We start from the raw sequence: 26,833 nt of genomic DNA on the forward strand, positions 1-26,833 counted from the left end.
TGTCCCTGGAGGTGGAGTCTACAGAGACTGACAGGCCTCCTTGAGCTACTGTGAGGTCCACCCAGTTCGAGCTTCCCAGCGGCTTTGTTTACCTACTTAAGCCTCAGCAATGGCGGGCGCCCCTCCCCCAGCCTCACTGCTGCCTTGCAGTTAGATCGCAGACTGCTGTGCTAGCAATGTGGGAGGCTCCCTGGGCGTGGGACCCTCCCGGCGGGGTGTGGGATATAATCTCCTGGTGTGCCCGTTTACTAAGACCCTTGGTAAAGGGCAGTATTGGGGTGGGAGTTACCCGATTTTCCAGGTGTTATGTGTCTCAGTTCCCCTGGCTAGGAAAAGGGATTCTCTTCCCCCTTGAGCTTTCCAGGTGAGGCAATGCCTCGCCCTGCTTCAGCTCTGGCTGGTCGGGCTGCAGCAGCAATCCCTAGTGAGATGAACCCAGTACCTCAGTTGAAAATGCAGAATTCACCTGTCTTCTGTGTCGCTCATGCTGGGAGCTGGAGACTGGAGCTGTTCCTATTCGGCCATCTTCCACCTCATGTATTTTTTATTTCCTTGTAGTGAGAACATTCAAAATCCTCTCGGTTTTTTTGTTTTGTTTTGTTTTGTTTTGTTTTTTTTTGACATGGTCTTGCTCTGTTGCGCGAGCTGGAGTGCAGTGGCACAATCTCAGCTCACTGCAACCTCCTCCTCCAGGGCTCAGATGCTCCTTCCACATCAGTCTTCTGAGTAGTTCCTTCATATACAACACAATATTGTTAACCATAATCACTCTACTGTGTGGTAGAACACCAGTAGGGCATTCTATTACTGAGTTTTTATATATTTGATAAATGTACAAATTACATGACATTGCCATTTTGTTCTGGGTGTATTCCATTCACTTTTGTTAGACAAATTTCTAAGTGTACAGTACATCATTCTAATAATCTTGGTCAACACTTATTTTGTACTTCATCCATACTGTTGAGAATCTTTTCAAAGGTTAACTTGTTTAATTTTCACAACAGCAACATGATGAGTAGGTAATAGTAGTATTTTACTGATAGGTAATCTAAAGAAGGAGGCTAAATAACTTGCCCAATTTCAAACAGTGAGAGGATTGAAACACAAGTAGTGGCTTCAGAATCTGTAACCCTCACGATGCCACTACTACTACTTTCAGAATACACTTTGCCTATTTCTGTTCCTATCTCATCAAATTATACTTACTTTAAAATGTATTTGTCTTTATTATTTTTTAAAAAACACAGGGAAGTATTTCTGATCAGGGGCAGTATTGGTTCTGAAAGAGAAGCCAGTGTTTTTGAGAGTTTGTCCCTTGCCAGTTTTTCTACGCTGGGTTATTCAATTCCTAAGAATTGTGTAGCTATTACAGAACCACTTTAGCAAATGTGTTCCTTTAATCAAGGTGATTTATAACAAAATTTCATCCAAGTTTGGAGTGCTCTGAGAAGATAGCCAAAATGTTTGCAGGGTCTACCCCTTTTGTCTGTCTCTTTTTTTTAGCTATCTCAGAAGCACACTGGTACAATATTTTATGAAATGAGTTTCTTACCCTTACCTCTGCATCCTCTTAGAAAAATCATTGTTGTTCATAAGATGAAGATATTACCATTCATATCTTGATTGAGCTGCTTAATAAAATGAACAATATTAAAATATGTTTTGAATTCCAGACTAAGAAAGTTTATTCTTGTATGTAGGTGCTTCAGAAAGCCAAACACCAAAATTCTTCATTGGAATCTAGCCTGTAGAGTTTAGCATGTCAAAGAAATAGCCTTGTTTGTAGGTTGGCAGAAAAGAACATAAACAAATCATTGGTTAAGTGATGTAGTGATGTGGGATCATTTTATTCTTTCCAGAGTTCTTTTTTGTTTGTTTTCCATTCCAGAGTTTTAAAAGACCGCATGGCGAGCAACGCTTATGAATCAGCTTTACTTTTTACTGTTAGGTATTTGGAAACTAAGCAGTCCCTGTTAAGACGCTGTTGTGGGCCTGGCACGGTGGCTCACGCCTGTAATCCCAGTACTTGAGAGGCCAAGGCAGGCAGATCACCTGAGGTCAGGAGTTTGAGACCAGCCTGCCCAACATGGCGAAACCGTCTCTCTGCTAAAAATACAAAAAAGTTAGCCGGGTGTGGTGACAGGCGCCTGTAATCTCAGCTACTTGGGAGGCTGAGGCAGGAGAATCCCTTCAACCTGGGAGGTGGAGGTTGCAGTGAGCCGAGATTGCGCCACTGCACTCCAGCCTGGGCAATAAGAGTGAAACTCTGTCTCAAGAAAAGAGGGGAAAAAAAAAGATGCTGTTTGTTTTGTTTATTTTGAAGGTACTGAAGCCAATAATCCTTTCCTGGGGTTATGTATGAACTAAGCATTGGCTACTGTAAAGATATGAGATTAATTTGTGACTCTCGAAAGAAACAAATTGTCATGAGCTCAAATATATTGAGTATGTTGCCTTTCTGTATATTCTACAGGAATTCCTCAGTTTGCTGCTAGAAGCTATTGCTTTATCAGAAAAAATAATTTAGTTGGAAGTAGGAGTATGTGGCAAATAAGAAATAAATAAAATGAGTTGGCCGGGCGCAGTGGCTCAAGCCTGTAATCCCACTTTGGGAGGCTGAGACGGGCGGATCACAAGGTCAGGAGATCGAGACCATCCTGGCTAACATGGTGAAACCCCGTCTCTACTAAAAATACAAAAAACTAGCCGGGCGAGGTGGCGGGAGCCTGTAGTCCCAGCTACCCGGGAGGCTGAGGCAGGAGAATGGCGTAAACCCGGGAGGCAGAGCTTGCAGTGAGCTGAGATCCGGCCACTGCACTCCAGCCTGGGCGACAGAGCGAGACTCCGTCTCAAAAAAAAAAAAATAAAATAAAATAAAATGAGTTGGCATTCTCCTATTGGTTTGCACAGGAGGCAAAATGCAAAGTAAACCTCTATTTAATTTAGTCTCTATTCCCTTAGGGAATGTAGGGACAGGGCTCTGAAATACACTAAAATTTTGTTATAAAGCCAATTAAGAAGAAACACACTTCATAATGTTTATTAGTATAATATTGTGTGATAATCCAGGACTATGCTTTTAATCCATGGGGTAAATGGAATAGTTAGGCATTTTGAAATATAATAAATTCCTATCAACAAATATGTTGTAAAATCTACATCTAAACAAACTCTCTTGACACCACATCCTCCTATAGGGAAGAGTTGTGTATAGTTAACTCCATTCTGAGCTTCGTATTATTTTTTTGAACTGATTCCAGTTAGGCTTTGGTCTCCACCACTTCATTGATGGTTCTTGTCAAAGTCCCTAATGACTTCTCTTGTCTCTCCAGTGATCAACTCTCAGTCCTCATCATACTTGACCTATTGTTAGTATTTGAAATAGTTGTTCTCAAAACCTGGGTTCACTTAGTTTTTGGGACACTGCTCTTTTTGGTTTTTTCCCTATCTTTCTTCTGAATTTCCTTTATTGGTTCCTCCTCATATCCAAATATTGGAATGATCTCCAAACCCTGGAGTTAACTAAAGGTTCGTATTTTAAATTTTCTGTTGTTTATCTACACTTATACTTTAGCTGACCTCATCCTGTCTCATGGTTTTATGTACAGTACTTTTTAACTTACTCTCAAATGTATATCAACTATAACCTCTTCCCTGAACTCTAGAATCATGTCTAATTGTCTAATATCTTCACTTTAATGAATAATGGTCATCTCAAACTTACTGTATCCAAAGTTAAAATCCTGATTTTCTTTCCCTAACTGACTCCTTCCATACACTTCCCATCACAGTAAAGAAAACCCCATGCTACTTTTTCAGGCCACAAACCTTAGAGTTATTCTTAGCCTCCTTCTCTTTCACCCTACATCCAATCCCTTAGCAAATCATGATTATACCTTCTATATATAATCAGAATCAAACCACGTTTTGCTACTGTCACTGCTACCATCCATTAGTTTGCAAGATGAACTCATCTCTCTCATTTTGTTGCAGTAATTTTTGAACTGTTTTCTTTGCTTATACCCTTCCAATTTTCTGGCTTCTCTACCCCTTCCGTTGATATTCTCCACACAGCAGATAAGGTCATCCTTTTTGATGATGATGCTTTTTAAGAGTGATTATGTCACTCTTCTGCTTAAAGACCCCATTGGCTCCCCATTTCACTTATAATAAAAGCCATAGGCCTTATGGTGGCCTGCAAGACCCTGCATAATCATTTTCCCTGCTGCCTTTCTTGTAATTATTGTGTCATTGGAACACAATCATGCCCATTCATTTGTCTGTTGTCTGTGTTTGCTTTGTCTAAAATGTCAGAGTTGAATAGTTGTGATAGAAACTATATGGCTTGCAACGCCTGGACTATTTCCTATCTGTCACTTTTCAGAAAAAGTTTGCTGACCCCCTGATCTAGAGCGTAAGATTCTTGGTGATAGGGACTCATTTTAATCGCAGTTGATTTCATATCATTTCAACTGTGATTTGGCAGCTAGTAGATATTTTTTAAATACTTGAAGGGTGGACAGATCTAGATATATATGAATAGGGTGCTAGTTTCTTTTCTACTTCTACTCCTTTGTTCTACTGGTTTCTACTGCAAACTTGCTCCCAAGTAAATGCGTGATGTTATGACTTCTCAGAAGATGTTTGTGGAGCCTACCACTCTGCTGAACTGGCCAATCTGTGGTCATTCTAGTCTTCATAGAATTGAAAGCTAAGCTATTTCCAATGGTAAGACTACCTGACTGCCTTACACAATGGCAGGTGAAAGTTGTAGAAAATATTGGACTGTTCCTCTTACTGTGTACCAGGAGAGCAGAGTGCTGATTAAATATTTCTTTTCCTAAGTGACTTCTGTTTAGGACTGCATATTTTTCAGACCTTTCTTTAAGCAGAATAAAAATTCACCAGGCTCTGAATTGACTTATCACTATGGAATACTGAACTTAGTTAAGGTTAAGTCTCCTAAAGTACTGGGGGAATTGAGGCATACTGGGCTTACTTTGTTGTCATTTTGAAGGAAGCATTGGTGCCCCTGAAATGCTATGGTGGTTTTATTATGATGAAGGCTAAGTTGCCCTTGCAACATTCATTGCCTACTAATTAGGTTGTGTGGTAATAAAAGTTTCTGCATTTCTGTAGACATACATGTGCCTTTTGAACATATTTAACTACTATACAGATAATTTGTTCTTTTGGTCCTTTTATTGGTTTATCGGCTTAATGATGGGTAATGTTGTTACCTGGAGTTTATAAATTTCTCCTTTTAGGATTTTCTGTGGTTGTTCATTGTAAAATGAAGAATCATTTTTAAAATCTTTAAATAAAACCCTATTTATTGAATTTTCATGTCTTAACCATAGTAGCTACCTTGTATTGAGAATAGACATATTAATAGTATATGATTATGGAAATTTCAGTGTATTCTGTGGTTAGTGTGGTTAGTGCATAAGCAGTCTTCTGCTGTTGTTACAGGAAACAAATCTGTACTTATTAGAAAAATCATGTTTTTACTTTTATCTGAGGGCTACTAAAGATATCTGGCTATTTAATTTAAAGGTTTTTGGCTGTCTTTGATACCATAGATGTCAGCGTTATACACAAAAGGTGAAACATTGTTCACCAAATAATAATCCATTACCACAGCAGAGTGATGGGAGGTGACTAAGGAATGTAGTTATTTCTTATGTTTTTCTTTGTGAATTGTAGAGTATGTTAATAACATCATTATTACTGGCAGAAATGTAAGAAGTAGAGACAATTTTACATTTCAGAAAGAACTGATTAAGTGTTATCAGGATGTACTGGTGGTATAGTGTATTAAAAGGAGAACTTGGAAATGTAACAATATGGCAATAATAAAGCTATTTTACAGTGTATTAGATAATATTTAAATAAAACTGATGGACAACCTAAGAAACAATCTTACTAATTAGCATTACAAAATGGTCACTTTATATAGTTAACACTAATAGTCCTTTAATGAATACTGTGTATTTAGGTTATAGTTCGAATCCCTGAATATTCTAAATGCTGTCTTTCTATTTGTTTAAATGTCATTTCCCTTAGCTAAAAGTCAACCATCTGGTCTTCTATTACCACTTGTATTATAAACAGAAAAAAGTACTCCTCTGTAGAGAGAGGAATCATCAGATTGAAAGGGCTTGTGTATTATAAGCTGCTGATATACTAAATCCTTATGTCATTTAAATAGAAGAACTGCCTAATAATGTCACTTATTACAACTAGGGTATCTAAATAAGCGACTTGTTTTTTGCAGACTATAGTGATAAAAACCTGTGCCACACATCCATTTCTCAGCAACGGCTCCTAGGATAATCAATCATGGCATACTGCTAATGCCTTGATTGCAGCTGATATGGAGGAAATATGTTTACTCTTTTGCTAAAGTGAAGTTCACTGCGGAGGTGACGTGACTTTTTCATTCTATAGCTAACACGATTCTGAAGATAAATTTCACTCATTGTTTACAAGTCTGAAGTGTTTTTGTTCAGATGTCAACACTAAAGAATAATCTTTGAGGCTCCTCGACTTAGTGATGTGTTCTCTGAACATTTTCAGAATAATTTTAGCTTAGTTTAACAGTAATATGTAGTTTATAAGAATCCTATTTTGTAGTAGTATATTTTACTTTCATATGTTTGAAAAGATGTATATATGAAGATCAACATTTCTATTGAAAGAGTAGCAGGTTGTCCAGAAATTTGTATGTGTTGCTCACCTAGAAATATTTTAACCACTCAAAAGTTAGAAAGTTGGTGCCATTGGTATGAATCTAGAGAGGCAGGATACAGTTGAGTAAAATGAAAATATTATATGTATTTTTATCTGCAAGTTATGTGCGACTTCTGTACTTTAAAGTTGCTTCAAAGTCGTTTGCAGAAATTAAAGAACAAAATTTGTTTGTAACACAGGTGTTCAGTGTAAGCATCTGTACCAGACTCCAAACTCTGTTGGTAGTAAGGAGAATATATTCCAAGTGTTATGTGGCTTCCTAATCTAAAACAATCTTATTTATTTATTTATTTATTTATTTTCTTTCAGAGACAGAGTCTCACACTGTCACCCACGTTGGAGTGCAGTGTACAATCTCGGCTCACTGTAACCTCTGCCTTGCAGGTTCAAGTAATTCTCCTGCCTCAGCCTCCTGAGTAGCTGAGTAGCATTTGCCACCATGCCCAGCTAATTTTTGTATTTTTAGTAGAGGCATGGTTTCACCATGTTGGGCAGGCTGATCTCAAACTCCTGACCTCAAGTGATCCGTCTGCTTCGGCCTCCCAAAGTGCTGGGATTACAGGCATGAGCCACCGCACCCGGATGCTAAAACAGTCTTTACTAGGTCTGCTGGAAAAACTGCTGTTGAGTGGGTGAAATATATTCAACTCTTTTGGAATAAGCAAGTAAATGAAGTTTTGATGTTATCACTTTGGGTAATTAAAATTTGACAGGTTTTTGTGAACAACTTCATCTTAGCCCATAAAAGTATTCTCACCAAACCAAACAATCCTCTACTTGAAACAAGAATGAAAAAGAGGAAAAACAGATATAAAAGCAGATATGCATATTATAAAATAGCTAAAGATATTAAATTAGCAAGAAAATATTGGCATTACAAGTTATTGCACTGCCAACCTGGACATTAGAGTGTTTTCCTCCTGGGATAGAATTTTCATAATTACTTTAAGAAAATGTATAAATCACTTAGTATGGCACAGCTAGTGCTTGTATCCAACTAAACACAAATGCAGAGCTAACAAGGAAAGGAGACTAAGCAGTATTAACAAAGTACTTAAAATTATAGGTGATTTAAAATTCTTGGATGCAACTTAAGATTCTCATCTACTTTGTGTACATTATTTATGATTCTTGAAAGCAAGAAGGATTAGAGAAACCTTCTGTTGTCTACAGAGACTTGAAATTTGACCTGACTTCCCAGTGTAAGGAAAGTCAAAGTAGGTCTAGGGACACAGACTGAGACTGATAATGGACTTCTGACCCCAGACCAATCCCAGCACTCACACATCTTCCTTAATGAGGCTGCCTCAGAAGTGGCCAGACCACTGGACTTGGGAGGGGGGACATCTAAGGGTAGACTGGGAGAGAAGACTTAAATAGCTTTCAGGAGGCTATAGGAGTATACAAAATTTGCCAAACATTAACCTCTCAACTTTCTTTTTTGATGTGTGCATTCATTAGTTCCACAGACACTGAGCACTTACTTGAGGGCCCGTACACATTAGGGTAGTCATCTTTGCCCCAGCAACACCAATAGAACTTCCTGAAATAATGGAAATATCCTGTATCTGTGCTGTCCGATGTGGTAGCCACTAGACACACATGGCTGTTGAGCACATGAAGCATGGCTAGTGTATCTGAGGAACTGAATTCTTAATTTTACGTAATTTTAAAATTTAGATAGCTACATATATGACTAGTGGCTGCCATATTGGACACTGTAACTTCAGGGGGTTATAGTTAAGTTGGAGGAATAGACAAAATTACAGTATGGTATGATAGAGTTATGCACAAGGTGCTTTGATAAGACACAAGAATATTTATCCAGACTGGGTTAGATGGGATTATTCCAGAATGGGAAGGTGAAATCTGAGTTGAAGTTTTAAAAGGTAAGTAGGAGTTAGTCAAAGCACACAGCCTATTCTGAAGGCCTAGAAGTGAGTATAGTATTGTGCTTTTGGGCAACTGCCAAAGGTAAGAGTTCCAGTGTATAGCACATATAGTAGGAGAGATGAGTAGTAAGAAGAGATAAAAATGAAAGGTAGAAGCCAAGCATGGTAGTCTGTTACGTGAGAGGATGGCTTGAACCCAGGAGCTCAAAGTCAACCTGGGCAATATAGCAAGACCCATCCCTAAAAATAATAAGTAAACAAGGCTCAGTTCCTTTTATGTTTCGGGCAGGGGAATAACATGATCAGGCTTAATTTTTATTTAGTTTCTGTGGGGCCATTCTGATGTTAGTGTAGACTAATAGAGGATGGCTAGGATTAGGAGAGCCTGGAGGCAGAGAGACCAGTTAATAGGCTGTGAGTGAGGCATAACTGAAATAATAACATTGAGAATAGAAAGAAATACAAAGATTGCAGAAAGATTAAGGAAATAATCTAGACAAGATTGGATGCTGGAAGAAAGGGAATTGAAGGGCTTAAAAATAACACCGAAGTTGTTGGTTTTTGCCACAGGGTGGGTGGTACAATAAAATAGGGTTGTTGGGGGAGATGTTAATTTGGGAAATGGAAAGAAGATATATAAAATTTTGGACAAGCGTAGAAGTCTATTAATATGATTAAGGTAGATTATATTTTAAATTAATACTGTGGCAATTAAATTTTATAGCAAGTAGCAAAAAAGTACCGCTTTCCCCAGATGACATCTGGATGCTTTGCTATTCCCTCCTTGATGTCCATAGTCTGTTTCTGTCTCCTAGTCAAAACAGTGTTTTGATGAGCTTAGCACTAGATCATTCTTACTTTTTAAAGATCTTCAGCTATTCTCTTTGTATCATGCATCATCACTAAAAAATGCCATCTGTCTCGTGCCACTGCACTCCAGCCTGGGCAATAGAGTGAGACTCTGTCTCAAAAAAAAAAAAAAAAAAGTCATCTGTCATCCACCTGCCTAATTTGCAATTTTGTATTCGCAAAGCTAGATTTTATTCTAAATAATCTGCTGGGTTTGGTACATTAGAGTTGTGTTTTGATGAGTAAAACACAAGCAGGAGAAGTGTCTGTCAAATATATTCAACAATGCCTGTTTCTAAAAAAAAAGCATCAGTAACATCAAGTACAAAAAGACCTACATATTTAATTTTAGTCATTTCTTTTTGCAGTATGGCAGTCTTTCTACTGGTAATCTATTTCGAATGCCCTTTCAGATATAAATCTGTTTTTCTAGCCAATCTCTATATTAACCAGCTGTGCACAGCAACAACAGGAGATTGAAAAGAGTTACAGAGATTCATCTGTAGCAATAAATCCATATAGGATGAGTTTGGATTTTAGGAAGAATTAAGTGGAGTGCTAGGAATAAAACTTTTGGTGGAAACATATTAGTACATATTGTGTACAGTATGCATCTGATTTACTGTTTAGAACTTTTTCTGAGAGCATGAGAAAACTCATTATTGTAATACTTACCACTATTTTCTACTACACTCTGAAATACCCTTTGTTGAATTAAGTTGGGCTCATCCTCTGGAAGGAGAGCAAGTATATAGACCAAGCTGTATTAAAGTGAAAGTGCAGAGATAGTCTTAGAATGAGACTATAAAGTGCTTCTTTTAAATCCGAATCTCAAAATAGCAGGTAACATTGTATTTACAAAGAGACAGAGGTAAAAGATTGGGACAATAGTATTGGGAGGCGTGGATAGAAAGGCCTATAAACTGGCTTCGGTCCCAACCCTCTTCTCCATCTCCTACGTTCTGACTAGTTGGTAAATGGTTCTAAAGAAGTGGATGCTTGATAAGGGCATAAGCATTCAATATTTAATAAACATTGCTTGATGAACATGCCCATTTAAGTTCGAGACCAGCATAGTGAAACCCCGTTTCTACTAAAAATACAAAAATTAGCCAGGCGTGGTGGCACACGTCTGTAATCCCAGCTACTCTTGAGGCTGAGGCAGGGGAGTCACTTGAACCCAGGTGGCGGAAGTTGCAGTGAGCCAAGATCGCGCCATGGCACTCCAGCCTGGGCAACAGAGGAAGACTCCGTCTCAGAAAAAAAAAAAGAATAGAAATGTTACTTTTTACTGCTAATCTAGGATGACTTTATCGTAAAAACTGAATTTCGTTAAATTAGGTGGCATAATTGATGTGGTACTTACTCATAATTAATGTACATTTTTAATTATATTGGATTCAAGTCGAAGACTTGGGTAACACCAGAGCTATATAATTGAATATAGTGTAAAAGAAAATAACCAGAAACATAAAGTAAAATAGCAAAGCACAGTTAACTTTGCAGAGATCTGGGTAGACTGCCTAGGAAACCAGGGACAAAGAAAGCCCAATAGACATAATTCACACTGGCAGATGTGGCAGCTGCTAGTAAGTGCTCTTATTGACTGCTTCCTGGGTGCCAGGAGTCTTATTTCATTTGATTCTCATAGTATTTCTGTAAGGTATTAGTCTCAGTTGTATAGATGAGGTTTAAATAACTTGCCCAAGGTGCTTACCTAGTATGCAGAGCTGTGTTTGGAACTCAGGACTGTGTGTGACTGTGTGGACTGTATTTTTAACCACTATCCTAAACAACCCACCAGAGGTTACTATTGAGGCTAGATGGAGGTATTGAGAGCTTAGGGAAAAAATGAAAGAGCTTATCTTGCAATCGCCACGAGAATGAGCAAGTCAAGCCTTAGACTAAGCTTTAAACCTACTCAGCAGGGAGAAGCTCAATGAAAGAGAACCTGTTAGTAAAAAGCATACGCCTTACTCAAACCCCAGTGCTATAGGTGTAGCCTACTGAAACTTTTGTGTAAATTCCTTTTTGGTGATGACTGGCTATGAATGTAAGGTGGCACCATTTTTAAGGAGGGAAGGGCAATAACAGTTCCCAGCAATGTAGATAGGATAGCAATGAGGCTGAATTTTAAAAGGGAGAAAAGGAAGCAGGACCGCATAGAAATAGTACATATTAAAATAGTTAGTGTATTAACTATTCTGTGCCCGGTCCCTATAATCCCTTTATCATGCATCTAGCATTTGGAAACACTTCTATCAGGACTCCAGATACTCCTCTGCCTTAATTAGCTCAGGTAGACAGAACGTGGGCAAGTAGTTAGGGCAAGGAGAATGACAATGAAAGTAAGTAAAACTGTTCCTTGAGTTTGTTTTGAGAGATATCCAGAACTGACATTTGAGACACTCCCGTTTTTAAAAATTAAAGATTAATGTTTTCTCAACTTGGTGTTCTAAAAGTCTCTTCTATTTATTGTATCTCAGAATTTAATTCTTCACTTTTTTTACATGTGTTTTTGTATATAGCTTCTGCTGGCATTACAGGAAGGGTTAACAACGATTTACTGATGGTGCTTCCAATTTTGCTGTTACATGACTCAAACAAATTGGGTTTTATGATATCTTTTTAGAACAATATTAATAAATTATTCATTTTCAAATATTATCTCTAGTAGTTCGTGTGCATAGGATCTTACTATGGCCACACTTTGGTTACATAAGTCATGATTAAGCAGAATATACAGTGGCCACATAGGAGGTGTAGTAACTTGATACTGCTTTCTCGTAAGATAGTAAGATAAAAAACAATTACATAGTATTAATTATTGGACTAAAATCACATCTTTTGAATGTACATTCATCATATAGACTTTTTTCATCGGCAAGGGAATTATGCATTTTTTAGCCCACTGATTATTCCATTAATCACAAAATCTTTGAAACACATGCTAAATGGAATACTTTTGAGACTAGGGTATTGTTGATTTATCACTGTCATTTGTTTTTACTAAATAGCAAAAAAGACTATCTGATTGCTTTCATAAATGTGTGCACTTTTTCTTGTACATTACAGGAAAATGAAAAAATAATCATTAAAAAATTCTAAAAACTTTGTTCCTCACCTTGCCTCATAATTTGTTTGTTTATTTCAGACTATTGTTTTGTTGTCTTTACAGTTATTTTAGAACCATTAAAGACGTATGAGCAATAGGGCCAGTGCAAACCCTACCATTGCTGGTTGTAAACAATAAAATATATGGCAAATAAAGTGTTAATTAAAAACAGTCTGTTCTTAGGATTTTCTGGTTTTTGAAACTTTTGAAGGTCAAACATACAAATATTTTTTAGCCAGAACTTTTCTTAATTAGATGTTATTTGCCTCATCAAATGAATTTGATTGCAGTTTAGTAAATGTGTTATTTGATATTGTGGACGCTTTCATCAGATTTCACTTGAATCAAGAAAGGTAACACCTGTGGATTGCCTCACAAAAGCCTCTTTTGTTAAATGGACACCCGCAGGGCATGAGGCAATTACATTTGTTGCTTGTGCTAAAAAGGAGGTACTTAACTAGACCTCAGTAAATATAGCTGAGAACTAGAGGCTTGATTCTTTTGTCCAGCCCCGAGATTAGGTTTTATCATGGCTCAGGAAGTAAACCTCTGACGTCGAAAGGAAAAACAAGAATGATTTAAAGGTCCCTTCATGCCTTAAAATTTAGCTGTAAAGTTAGCAATATCTCAGACACATGGAGAATTCAGGTTTCGGCAAAATTAAAACAGTTTATGGCATTCATGAAAACATATATTCATATATTCAGTCTTATGCATTCATTCAAAATGGCATGGCATATTTACAAGAGTACAAAATTAATCCAACTTAAAAATTTTGATTATGAGACGTAGTGAACAAAGACATAGCATTAGGGATTTCCATTTTGGGCCATTTGCAAAACATTTAATAGAAATGTGTTTATTAGAGTGGTTTTCAGCCTTAGTTGTAAAGTTATCATAGCTTTTAAAAAAACATTTCATTATGTCTCTGTGAGCACAAAAAAGGAAGGAAAAATACATGTTAATCTACCATTTTATCCTGTTCATATTTTATTATCATAATATTGCTATAGAATTCTTTTTTCTATTATCTGGTTTGAATTTTCAACTTACTGACAACTAGTAGCTTAATCTAACAGACCATAACTGTGTTTAAAGTTAGAAAGAAAATGTTTATTCTGTACCTTGCCTCATTCCATATCAGAAAAGTCAGGTGTTGTGTTTCAGACCCAAACCAAAAAATGTGTTTTACTGTATGTTTGTTAAAATGTGTTCTTGGCTAGATTAATATTTTAGTCATCTATAGATTTGATGACAGTACTGTGAATTGTATAGTGCAAGTCATTTACTTGTACTATACAAAGAAGCATGTCCTACTATATGGATTAGAGGTTAGGTTAACTCTCTTTCCACACTACCAAAGACAAAAAAAAAAAAAAAAAAAAAGCCCAACCCGGAAACACCTTTTAAAAAAATTCAACATGCTCCCCCTAACCTGCATCATGAAGGATGATGCTCCCTTTTAAAAGTATGAACATCACCGAAAGGGTTAAGCAGTTTGTATTTTAAGACACACATACACATATATTTGTGTATATATACATATATATACTTTAAGTTACTTAAATAGTATGCACTGATCATAAAAAATGTTTATTTTGAAATATATATTTAAAAAATTTTACAATTATACACATTGCCCTGCAACTTATTTTTTTCAGTGGCTATCTCATGGAAATCTTTCCATTAGTTTTATGTATTTATTTTTACTGGCTGTTTACTAATAGATAAAAGAAAGATACTCTATTTAACCTTTGCCTACTGAGGAACATTTATACCATTGCCAGTCTTGAGATGCAGAAAATACCACAGTGAATTTCCTTGTTTGTAAATAATTGCCTGCTGAGTTTGGTAAATCTTTTCCGGAGATTTTGATAGGGAAAGGGTAAAACAAGATAAAGGAGACGCCACTGAAGGGGATGCAAGATGGAGATGCCAAAGCACACTTCACCAAAAATTTTAGTCTTCACTGAAATGATTCTCTTTATATTGTTCCAAGTATGCTAAAAAATACATATTTTAAGGCTGGGCACAGTGGCTCATGCGTGTAATCCCAGTACTTGGGGAGGCTGAGGCAGGCAGATCTCTTGAGGCCAGGAGTTTGAGATCAGCCCGGCCAACATGTTGAAACCCCATCTCTACTAAAAATACCAAAATTAGGTGGGCGTGGTGGTACATGTCTGTAATCCTCACTACTCGGGAGGCTGAGGCAGGAGAATCGCTTGAGCCCGGGAGGCAGAGGTTGCAGTGAGCCAAGATCGCACCACTGCACTCCAGCCTGGGCGACAGAGTAACATTTTGTCTCAAAAAAAATTTCTTTTTAATTATGTAATTTGAACATCTGCTTCTGGCAGTGATGGAATAACTGGTCATGAACTTGCCCTCCTGCCATAAAAAACTAGAAAACTGGACAAAAATATGTGAAACAACTGTTTTAATACATTGCATAGCAGGCAGTATGAAACTGATCCTTGAGAGAAAGGAAACAAAATGAGCCTCCACTTGCCCCAACTTCTATCTTAAAGCAGTTTTCAGACAACAGTGCAAGGAGGGGAAGTCAAGCAAAGCACAGGTGGTCTTGCTGAGTTGAGACAAAGACTGGGGTACAGGTATGCTTAAGTGGTTGGGATTTATAAATCCGACTACCATGAAGGAAAGAGCTACAGAAAGATCTCCAGAAATCTACGTAGATATTCCCTTGGCTTTTGGGCTCAATACTAAATTGTGCCTGCTAATGGTGAAACTTAAAGAGACTGAGTAATGAATGACTACTGGGGAGCTTTAAATCAAAAAAGTCCCATAACTCACACAGAGCTGAGAGACATTTGTGTTCTGACCAGCCAGCGTGGACAGATCTTGTTGATATCCAGAACATTCAGTAGAGACTCTGGAAAAATCAAGCCTTAGTAGTAGGACTAAAATAGCCCTTAAGATAAAATGTAAGATAGAGACCCAACCTAGCAGGCTTACAAACAAGGCTCGAAAGGAATAAGGTGACTGCCGCTAACTTAACTACCTCACAGAAACCAGACTCCCTCAACATTCAACACTCTATAAAAACAGACAACAAAATCTACTCAGCAAATGAGTGTTCATTTTTATCAGAAATTACCACATATGTGAAGAAGCAGGAAAATGTAACACATAATCAAAAGTAAATCAGTTAAATAGACCCATAAATGACAGAAATTATGGAACTAGCAGAGAAGCACTCTAAAACACCAATTCTAACTATTTTTGAGGATTTAGAGGAGATGAACATATTGAGAAAGTAAATGGCATAAGAAAGAACCAAATGTAATTTTTAGAGCTTAAGAATACATTTGGTAGTCTTTACAGTAGTAGATTAGAAACTACAAAAGAAAAGTTCTGGGAATTTGAAGACAGCAATGAAAAGTATACAAGCTGAAGGAAAGAAAAAAGTCTGGAAAAAAATAAAAAGAATAACCCATAGGACAGGTCAAACAGATTAACATGAAGGCTATGGAAGCCCCAGGGTAGTGGGTAGAAAAGAAGTTGATCTATACATTTTTTTCCAATTTTGTTCAAAATGATAAATCAGAGATCCAAGAAGTACAGAAAGAAGTTCTGGCCAAATAAATACAAGGAAAATCAAACCAGGGAAGACAGAGAAAATCTTAAAAACCACCAGAGAAAAATATATTACATACAACTGAGAATAAGGAATTTCTGCTGATCTATTATAAAAAACAGCAAGAAGAAAACAAAATGAAGTCTTTAAAGTTTTAAGTGGGGAAACACTGTCAATCCAGAATTCTGTATTCACTGGTAAGGATGAAAATATGCTGTTGCAAAATTCTTTCCTTTATTACCTTACATGAAGTGGTGTAATATGTGAAGATAGTTATACCTTAAGAAAAGGTGGACTGTAATTAATGATGCATATTGTAAACCCTGGAGTAACAACTTCAAGAATAAGATCTATATTAAATATGGCAACCGAATAAACAAAATGAAATTCAGAAAAATAATCCAATAGAAAGGAGGAAAAAAGGAAACAAAAACAGATGCAACAAATACTTCACATCATGTCAGAGGTTATCTCAAAATGGTTCACATACCTAACCAAAGCTAAAGCTATAAAATTTGTAGAATATAGTATAATATGTTCATAATTTGGGGGCAGGTAAAGATTTCTTAGGACACCAAAAGGACAAAACACAATAGGAAAAAAATTATGAATTGGACCTCAGCAACATTAAAAACCGTTGCTTGTCAAAACATCATTTAAAAAGATGCAGACTGGGAGAAAATATTTGCAATCCCATCAAAGGACTTGTATCCATGGTAAATAAAGGACTGGTACAATGAGTAAGAAGATAACCTATTTTTTAAATGGCCAAAATATTTTAATAGATACTTCATGAAAGATAATACTAGTATGTACAATGGAAAAATGCCTTCATCAGAGAAGTGCAAATTAAAACCACAATTTAATATCCTTCACCTACTAGAATGGCAAAACATTTAAAAACTGATAATACCAAGTGCTGGAGAGGTAGTGGAACAGGAACACAGTCATACATTGGTTGTTGGGAGTATATAATAGTATCACTTTGAAAAAGTTTGGTAGTTTCTTTAAGGTTAAACATAGACTTACTGATGGCCCAGAAATTCCACCTTTAGATATTTACTGAAAAGAAATAAGACTTGTACAGGACTGTTCAGAGTGCTTTATTTTTACTAGCGCCAAACTGCAAACAACCCAAGTATCCACCTCCAAGTTCATAGATAAACATTGTGGTTTACAGTGGAATACTCAGAAGTAAAAAATGAATGACTTCTACATACAACATAGATTAATCATAAAATCTTGCTAAGCCAAAGAAGGCAGACACAAAATAGGTACTTTGTAATTCCATTTATATGAAATTGAGCAACAGGCACAACTACTCTCTAGGAACAGAAAGCAGATCACTGGTTGACTGGGTCTAGGCATGGCAATAGGAAACTGACTACAAAGGAACAGAAGGGAACTCTTCAGCATAGAAGAAACATCCTGTATCATTGTGGTTGTGGTTAGATGGGTATGTACATTTTTCAAAACTTGTGTCAAAACTTAAAACAGGTGCATTTTACTGTATATAAAATATACCTCTATAAGTTGATTTTTAAAGTAAGATGAAGTATTCACTCTTTTCCCCCATACCAAAAATAATTATATTTTTAAAAGGAGGAGTAATTGCAAACATAATTTTTTGTACCGGTAAACTGAGCATGGGTTGAGCATCCCTAAGCTGAATATATGAAATCCAATATGCTCCAAAATCTGAAACTTTTTGAGTGCCTGTGTGATGCCACAAGTGGAAAATTCCACATATGACTTCACATGACAAGTCATAGTCAAAACACAGTCAAAACTTTGTTCCTTGGACAAATTATAAATATTGTATAAAATTACCTTCAGGCTGTGTGTATAAGGTATATATGAAACATAAATGGATTTCATGTTTAGACTTGGGTCTCTTCCCCTGCATATCTCATGTATATGCAAATATTCCAAAATCTAAATATCTGAAGCCTGAAACACTTCTGGTCTCTAGCATTTCAGATAAGAGATACTCAACCTGTAATTTATAGAGGTGGATCAGCAAAGGTGACTGCTTTGATTTTAAATGATCTGTACTTGGAGGTTTTCTTGTTTATAGAGATCTTGTTAGATTAAAGGTAACATCAGTGATACAGCTGTTTCCTTGATTTGTGTACTTTACATCAAGTGTTGTCTGTGAGATGTAGGCATTATCCCTTTACTGTAAATGGATGCATGGTCATTAACGTGTATGGATTTCAGATAACGAGGAGTTAGCATGTCTCATATTTGAACCTATTTCTTTTTTCTTGACTAAATATCAAATTTAGTACTTCACAGGTTATTTTAAGTCTCAAATGAAAGGCTCCTGGTGATATGGTCTAGGTTTTTTTTTTTTTAGATGATTACTTTCTGTAGTTGTTAATTATATTACTCCACTGATGGTTGGGCCTGTTGGCTCACGCCTGTAATCCCACCACCTTGGGAGGCCAAAGTGGGTGGGTTGCATGAGGTCAGGAGTTCAAGACCAGCCTGGCCAACGTGGTGAAACCCTGTCTCTACTAAAATAGAAAAATTAGCTGGGTGTGGTGGTGGGTACCTCTAATCCCAGCTGCTTGGAAGGCTGAGGCAGAATTGCTTGAACCCAGGAGGTGGAAGTTACAGTGAGCTGAGATCGCGCCACTGCACTCCAGCCTGGGTGACAGAGCAAGACTCCGTTTCAAAAAAAAAAAAATTAACTCCAGAGATGATACTTCATCGTACATCGCTAATTTGAAAGAAACTCAGGTCATAACTGCTACAGAAGTGACCTAGTTAATGGCAGTTATCATTGTGCTTTCAGAGAATTTCTACTTACAAGTATTTAACCACCAGCAAATATTTGAGTTCCACTTTTGGTTTAGGTACTGTAAATAATTAAAATCATCTTTTAAAAAGCATATGGATATAAAAGTAAATACTGTATAAAAAACTAAAAACTTTGTGAAACATAAATATAAAAGACAAAAAACAGATTGGGAAAAGTATTTGTGATAAATGTATTAATCCTGTCTGTATTATAGAAGAAATACATGTAGATAGCACAATTGAGATCCCAAAGACTAATATATGCAAAAGTAGGCACAGACTATTCACTGGATATTAAATGCAATCAGAAAACACACAGAATATTCTACACTGCCAACAATCAAATAAATGCACAGAAAAATATTACCAAGGTATTAAATTAGTTATTATTTACAAAAATAAAAAACATTCATCCAAGCCTTCCAACCATTTGTCAGGATGTACTCCCAAAGAATAAAATAGTTAAATGTAAAAGAAGAAACCATGAGACCTTTCTAACAAAGACTCAGAATTCAGAAAACGTGAAAGCAAAGGCTGATAAGAGAAATGAAAAACTGGGGATATTTGCTCTTTGTACCACAAAGGGCTAATCTCCCTAGTATTTAAAGAGTGCTTATGAAATGAAGGGAAAAAAAGAGATTAACCCAGTAGCCAAATGGCAAAAGACATGCAAAAATATATCACAGAGAAGGAACTAGACACCTCTTAAACACGAAAAGAGATTCAGCCTCACTTATAAGACAAAGGTATCATTTTTCGCCAAGCATATTGGCAAAAATCTATTAGGTTGGTGCAAAAGTAATTGGTTTTTGCCATTAAATTTATTTTGGAGCAAAAACTGCAGTTATTTTTGCACCAAACTGTAATGTAATAAAAGTCATTAACACTCAAAAAAGTAAAATCATGGCATTACTGTCTGTTGGTTTATTCTGATATAAAATAGTAAAAACTGACAGAAAAGGCAAGCAGGGTAAAAATAATAATAAAGGTTATAATGTAGGGCCCCAAGCAAGGCTGACTTTATATGTTAAGAGCTGGAAACAATCAGGTTGGTATGGGCAGGCAAGTTTAGGGAAAGCTTTATGAGAAGATGGAATGTATAAACCACGGATCCTGGTTTACCGTCAATGGGATGGTCAGACAAAGATATCCCTAGATTGTTGGTATGTTGCCTTATTAGTTTGTAGAATGTTTTTCTTTTACTTTTACTGGTGTCCATAACTACATGGTTTTATTTATTCATTTACATTACCTGTTTTTAGAACTCAGGAAAAAACACATTTTAGGGAGAAACCATGGACATTTAAACATGAAAGATGTTCACCTTATAGCTTCATCAAAGTAACGCTTCAGAATGTTTATTACATATGGCTTTTCCAAATTCACTATTTTGTTCCTTTTTTGATGACTGTGATGTACACACTTTTCTACTAGAGCAGTCTTATGCTTTACTGCACATATGTCTATTTTATTAGATAGCAAAGAAGTGGCCTTGCTATTGGCCCTTGGACAAACTAGTTCCAGTAATAATAATAAAAGTGAATGATCATATATTTTCTGACATTCTTTCAGTAAACTTATGTCCTTTTTCTACAAATAGATTTAACATTTAAATGTATCTAAATGCAGAGTTAATTTGGAGGTTTTTGGCAAATATTTGTACGTAAGACCTTCCAGAATCTTAAAATCGCTTATGTAAGTGAAATTCAAATTTTACATTCTTGTATACATTTACTTTTCAAGAAAGTAATTTGTGATTAAAAAAAGAGTTGCATTATCTCTTACTAAACCCGGTAGTGATATTTTTCTTCATAAAAGGTTTACAAGTAAAACCAGTCAAATTAGTGAAAATAAATTCCTTCCCCATATATAGATCATTTTGGTCTGGTCAATAATTCAACTGTCTTAGGTAACAAAACTGTAAAATAAAAACTTTTAAAAAGCAATTTTAAAGATTGTTTCTGGAAAGTAAGTTTTTTAGTTTACATTGAACAGATAGTAATAGGCAAATGTCTCATATTGCAGGCGGCTTTAAAAAAAAAAGCAACATATTCTGTTCTAAATATGATTGTCACTGAGTAGAAATCTTGTAATTTACCAGTTTATACATAGAACATTATAAGAGATAGTCTTTTCATTTAGGAGAAGGTCACCATCATTAATTTTACAACTGATGATTTTATAATAGGTCCTTCTGGTTCTTCATGGTCATTATTGAAGTATAATGCATTGAAGATATGGCCTGTACAAAGGCAGAACAGGGATCTTAATTAGAATTCTGACAAGCCCACTCCAATAAAATGATGAGATTATTTGTAATTGATGTCACAATCAATTACCATTTAGTTCATCATGAGCATTCTAATAGGTCTGGCCTTGGTATTGGCCCCAGGATGTTGCTGAGTGGCTGCCCTGCTTATGCTGTTATTGAGACATAAGGGCACATTTTCAGTCAGCATCCTAATGACCTCTTTTGAAGTCTATTAAATTAATGACCCTGTCACACTGTTTTGATCTCTTAACCTCAGTTTGGGGTTTGTATAACAAATTAATATTTGGGAACCATATGATGAAAAAAGATAGGTTTTTAAAAAAGTTGAAACCTTTGATATTTAGTAAAAGTTATTTTATTGTGCAAGAAATAAAAGCAAAAATGCAAGATTAGGATTTGTATCTATTCTATAAAAGAGAACCTTAGGACATTTCTCCCTACCTCTGAATGACATGCTTTTTAATTATAGTACCCAAATTAGGTTTTATCTTTTTTAAAGGGGCTGCATTTCTTCTCTAATTCTAGGTGCCAATGGGTCATGTTTGGTTAGAAGGTGATAATCTACAGAATTCTACAGATTCCAGATACTATGGACCTATTCCATATGGACTAATAAGAGGACGAATCTTCTTTAAGGTACCATTTTCTGCTTAAAATGTAAGGTTTATTTTCTGAGAAAAAAAGTTTCTCTCAAAATGATCTCTGAAATCTTCAGACTGTCAGTGTACTTAACTGTTGCACTGAATATATTTTATGAACCTGTTGGCTTTAACTTAATAGCCATATGCAGACTTATTCCTCCATTGCCCCGGCTCCCATAAAGATAATAATAAAATTCAAACTACCTTAGCTATAGCCTAAGAAAATTTTAATTTGAATTTCCAAAAATTCAGTTCTGTCTTGTACAACTCTTAAAACCATGTTCACATCCTGCGCAGGGCGTATTTTAATAAGCATGTGCAGAAGAATGGTCTGGATTCAAACTGCCTGTAATCTATGGATACCCCAGTTGAGTAGTATGAGTCAGTAGACTTATCGTGAATGTATGATTGTTAGGGAAGATTATTGTTTTCACTGGCCCCTCCTTTTTATCACAGTCAGTGAGGAGAAAAACATACATGAATACATGGAGCTGTTAGATAATTTACCAGATTGTTTACATTTAAACAGATGCCATATTCAAGTACTTAAATCTAAACCCCTTTGGTTGAAAGTATACAGTTAACTCTTATTTACCAGTAGTAAAAGAAAACACAGACCATATATTCATACATATGTATTCACACACCACACACATATAATTTCGTGTACAATGTTTGAATGTTCCAAACTTTGGAGTTTAAACATATATATACATAAGTTTATTTTCTCAAATCTTACTTTGATGTGGAAAATTTTATTCTTGATTGATGAGTAAGGAGAAAGTGTTTATCTGGCATAGAGAAAAGGGACGGATAGCAAAAGGGAATATGATAATACTGTAACATTACTTTCACTAATTGTCTTCAACCTCATTTTGGTTTTACAGATTTGGCCTCTGAGTGATTTTGGATTTTTACGTGCCAGCCCTAATGGCCACAGATTTTCTGATGATTAGTAATCATTTATTCTTTTGACTTGATTATTGTCTCCTTTTCATGTGAATTTATTACTCCCGTTGAAACCATGTACTAATAAACTATTTGCTATTCAGTTTTAGTTGTTTTTTATTGTTAAATGTAAAGAATATTCAACACACATTCTGTTAGTTCTGTTAGTTCAAAATATATAGATGAAAATGTAACCCAAAAAGGTCATCTAAATTTTATGATACAAAAATACTTAGGGAGGGGGAACCTGGATGACTACCTCACTTTTGAATTCTTGTTCTTATAGGTGTAATGAAACTAATCTATTCTTCTTAAATATGCCTCATACTTTAGCAGCTACATTTACAAGTCAGAGTAGTAACTATTCGTATTTATAAAAGTTCAACCTGACAATGCCAGGTTTGATAAAAAGCTGCTAGTCTACATGCTCAGCCCACTCATTTGAAATTAAGTAAAAATGTTTCTAAAGGATCCCTTAAAGTTCTTTAAATGAGTTCTGACTTCTATTGTACACAAAATATTAAATACATAGAAAAATGCATCTTTAAGTCATATGCCATCTATAGTTGGCTATAGTCAATAATACTTTATAAAAGTTCATTTCATCAGAGCAGCAGTGCCATGGCTCCATCTTCATAAATATAGGCATTAATACTACATCTGTTTTTTTTTTTTTTTTTGAGACAGAGTCTTGCTCTGTAGCCCAGGCTGCAGTGCAGTGGCACAACCTCTGCTCACTGCAGCCTCTCCCTCCTGGGTTCAGGCGATTCTTGTGCCTCAGCCTCCCGAGTAGCTAGGACCAGAGGCACGCACCAACATGACTGGCTAATTTTTTAAAAATTATTTTTAGTAAATATGGGGTTTCACCATGTTGGCCAGGCTGGTCTCGAACTCCTGACCAAAGGTGATCCGCCTGCCTTAGTCTCCCAAAGTGCTGGGATTACAGATGTGAGCCACCATGCCTGGCCCCAGTATTATATCTTAACACTCCAAAATAGAAAGAGAAATAATGCACCAATTTCAAATCATTATTTTTTAAAAAGCTTCTGGCCAGGCACGGTGGCTCACGCCTGCAATCCCAGCACTTTGGGAGGTTGACATGGGTGGATCATTTGAGGCCAAGAGTTTGAGACCAGCCTGGCCAACATGATGAAATCCTGTCTCTACTGACAAAACTTAGGCCAGGCATGGTGACTCACACCTGTAATCCTAGCACTTTGGGAGGTCGAGGCAGGTGGATCACCTGAGGTCAGGAGTTTGAGACCCGCCTGGCCAACATGGTGGAACCCCATCTCTACTAAAAATACAAGAATTAGCTGGGCATGGTGGTGGGCACATGTAATTCAGCTACTCGGGAGGCTAAGGCTGGAGAATCACTTGAACCCAGGAGACGGAGGTTACAGGGACCCGAGATCATGCCACTGTACTCCAGCTGGGGCAATGGAGTGAGACTCTTAGAAAAAGAAATAAAAATTAAAATTAAAAAATAAAGCTTCCATTTCCTAAATTACGTTTAAATTTGAAGATGGCAGTGTTTACAAGCTTTGGAAATACAGGGCCAAGATTGGAGTCAACACTTTCTATAGTTGCCACTTTGTCTTCATTAACTTTGAAATAACCTTATGAATATCCATAACCAGCCTTCCTTATGGGAGAACTGGCCTCACATTATTCACAAAGATTATAGGTGTACAACAGGCCTATAACTTTAGCAACTATAAACATTATCTGTTAGATCAGAAACTTATTAACTATAAAGGAATATGGTGATACTGTTGCCCACTCAAAAGAGGAGACATGCTCATATTAAGAAAATTCTTATTTTGTGTCATGGAAAAAAAAATGGCATCATAAAGTTCTCAGATAGAATTCACCAAATCAAATCTTTTTTTGTGACAACTTGTAAATATAAATTATAAATACAAATAAATAATTATATTCTCTATTAATCTGAGGTGGTCTCTGCTTGATAATTATATATTTTCTTTGCAAATAATAGGGCTGACAAAAAATCCATTTCCTTGAATGGACAAAGCCCAATGGCCTCTCCTCATCATGTCTCAATACCACAGTTAAAGCATTTCAAGTTGTGAACAATTTTAGTTATAATGAAGCAGTTCTATAATTAATGAACATGTATCACAAGAAATCAGGCTAACTTCTTCTGCGTCATCTTTGGAAACACTGTATTTTCCACCACATCTGCAACTCAGATAAAAAGAGTGATCATCTGCAAAAGAAAACAAAATAATGTTTCAAAGACTTGTAAGTAACTATCTCACTAATACCCTTAAAAGGTGCAGAGTTTATTCCATAGAAATTGTAAAACAAAACAAAGAAGCTCAGTAAAGATAAAATGTATTTAAAGGAGAACTAGATTTCTTGAAAAGGGCAATGTTTATAAAAATTACCTACCAAAGAATCTTTCTCTGTAGAGGAGAGGGATTGAAGCTATGAATTAAAAGTTCAAGGATTTTGGGAGGAGAGGGCATGCTCAGAAGCAACCCACGAAACTTAGTTGAAGTTTTCTGTTTTCTTAAAATTCATATAAATTTTACATTTTTTTCAACAATGTATTTGTCTAAAATATTACAGTGAAGGAAAAAGAAAAACAGCCCTACCTGTCTCACTGTTAGGGAAGATGATGCTTTTGCCTGAAGTCTATCCTTTAGAGAAAACCAGACTATTTATCAAGTGCAACATCTGGACACTTCTAGTGTCACACTATTTCAAGAATCTTAAGTCTATAAACACAACACCATGGTTTTTGGTTGTTTTTTTTTTAATCCTGTGGGGTATGTGTGTGTTTCTGTTTGTTTGATTTTTACAAATGACACATGAACCAACAAAATGCTGAAGTGAGATGCCCAAAGGAGGCAATACAGTGCAATACTTAGGCTCCTAATCGTGGAAATTTTAAGTGTGTCATTTTCCTGGGAAGTTGAAATGCTTGTGCCCTTTGACTTAAAAGAATCTCTGATCCATTGGTCATTCCATTTTACTGTCTCTGAGAAGTAACTGTCAAAGGAAAATAACTTATCAATGACATTATTTTACCACCATCATAATTGATTATTAGAAAATAAGTCTCAAAGGACTCATGATTTCATACTATCAAATATCTTCATTCAATTATCAAATTTGATTACATAGATCATATCATATGTAGTTTAAAAAAGCAAAATTCAACTGCCTTGTACCTGCTCTCTTACAAGTTCAGCCTTGGAAAAACTGGCAATTAAATAAGCTAACTTTATGTGTTTTCTTTTTTAATCAGTAAGGAAAATGAATTCATTCACCTAATCCAGCTTTTTTTTCTTTACCACAATGCCTTTGTTCTCCATACAGAAAAATAATTTAATCCTGAATTCAAAATGCAGACATCTTCCCTAAGCCAACATCTACGTACTAGAGCATATTCTGAAAGTGAATTTTTAAATTATTAAATTGTCTAAAAATGTACGTATTCTAACCATTGATTTTCCTAAGCTAAATCTCCCCCTACCCCCTTGTTTTTTTACCACCTCAGTGAACACTGGAAAACAATTTGAGTTGACATGTTCTTGGTAAATGACACAGAGGACACCATGGGCTACTGTGGAGTTTTGTCATAGATGACTCCAAATAATGCTCACTAAAAATTCACATCTTGTAAAAGTTCTGCTTATATTATTATTATTATACCATCAAGCTTTTAACCAGGTGATAACTTTCACAGAAACCATCATTTTAAATACTCTGAATGAAGGCCAACAAAATGACCAAGCCATATAACGACTAAGGGTGAAGATTAGCTTCAATATCTGCACAACTCACATACGCCTTTTAAGCATAATAAAAAGGATCATTTCATACTGCCCTTTGATCAGGCAACCAACAATTTGGCTGTGTCTATCCTATAGGATTTCATGAACTTTTCTCCTGTTTCAGATCTTCACTTTCCATAGCTATTCTGAAAATGAT

The 26,833-nt window shown here is 36.0% G+C and overlaps 2 protein-coding genes across 4 annotated transcripts in view; one reads left to right on the forward strand and one right to left on the reverse strand.

Moving 5' to 3' along the window:
* IMMP1L (IMP1 inner mitochondrial membrane peptidase-like (S. cerevisiae)) overlaps nucleotides 1-22,975 on the forward strand; it is a 78,220-nt gene extending 55,245 nt beyond the window's left edge. The window contains exons 5-6 of one of the 2 annotated variants that reach the window (XM_011965599.1): nucleotides 21,807-21,917; nucleotides 22,810-22,975. In XM_011965599.1, coding sequence (XP_011820989.1) covers nucleotides 21,807-21,917; nucleotides 22,810-22,878 — 180 coding nt within the window. In that variant the 3' untranslated portion in view covers nucleotides 22,879-22,975. The remainder of the gene's footprint in view (nucleotides 1-21,806; nucleotides 21,918-22,809) is intronic. The other variant, XM_011965600.1, reaches the window with a different exon arrangement.
* Nucleotides 22,543-26,833, reverse strand: part of DNAJC24 (DnaJ (Hsp40) homolog, subfamily C, member 24) — a 60,178-nt gene continuing 55,887 nt past the window's right edge. Inside the window, exon 5 of one of the 2 annotated variants that reach the window (XM_011965597.1) lies at nucleotides 22,543-25,100. In XM_011965597.1, coding sequence (XP_011820987.1) covers nucleotides 24,970-25,100 — 131 coding nt within the window. In that variant the 3' untranslated portion in view covers nucleotides 22,543-24,969. The remainder of the gene's footprint in view (nucleotides 25,101-26,833) is intronic. The other variant, XM_011965598.1, reaches the window with a different exon arrangement.

This window comes from Mandrillus leucophaeus, unplaced genomic scaffold (assembly GCF_000951045.1).
Source record: "Mandrillus leucophaeus isolate KB7577 unplaced genomic scaffold, Mleu.le_1.0 Scaffold73, whole genome shotgun sequence".
Classification (NCBI taxonomy): Eukaryota; Metazoa; Chordata; class Mammalia; order Primates; family Cercopithecidae; genus Mandrillus; species Mandrillus leucophaeus.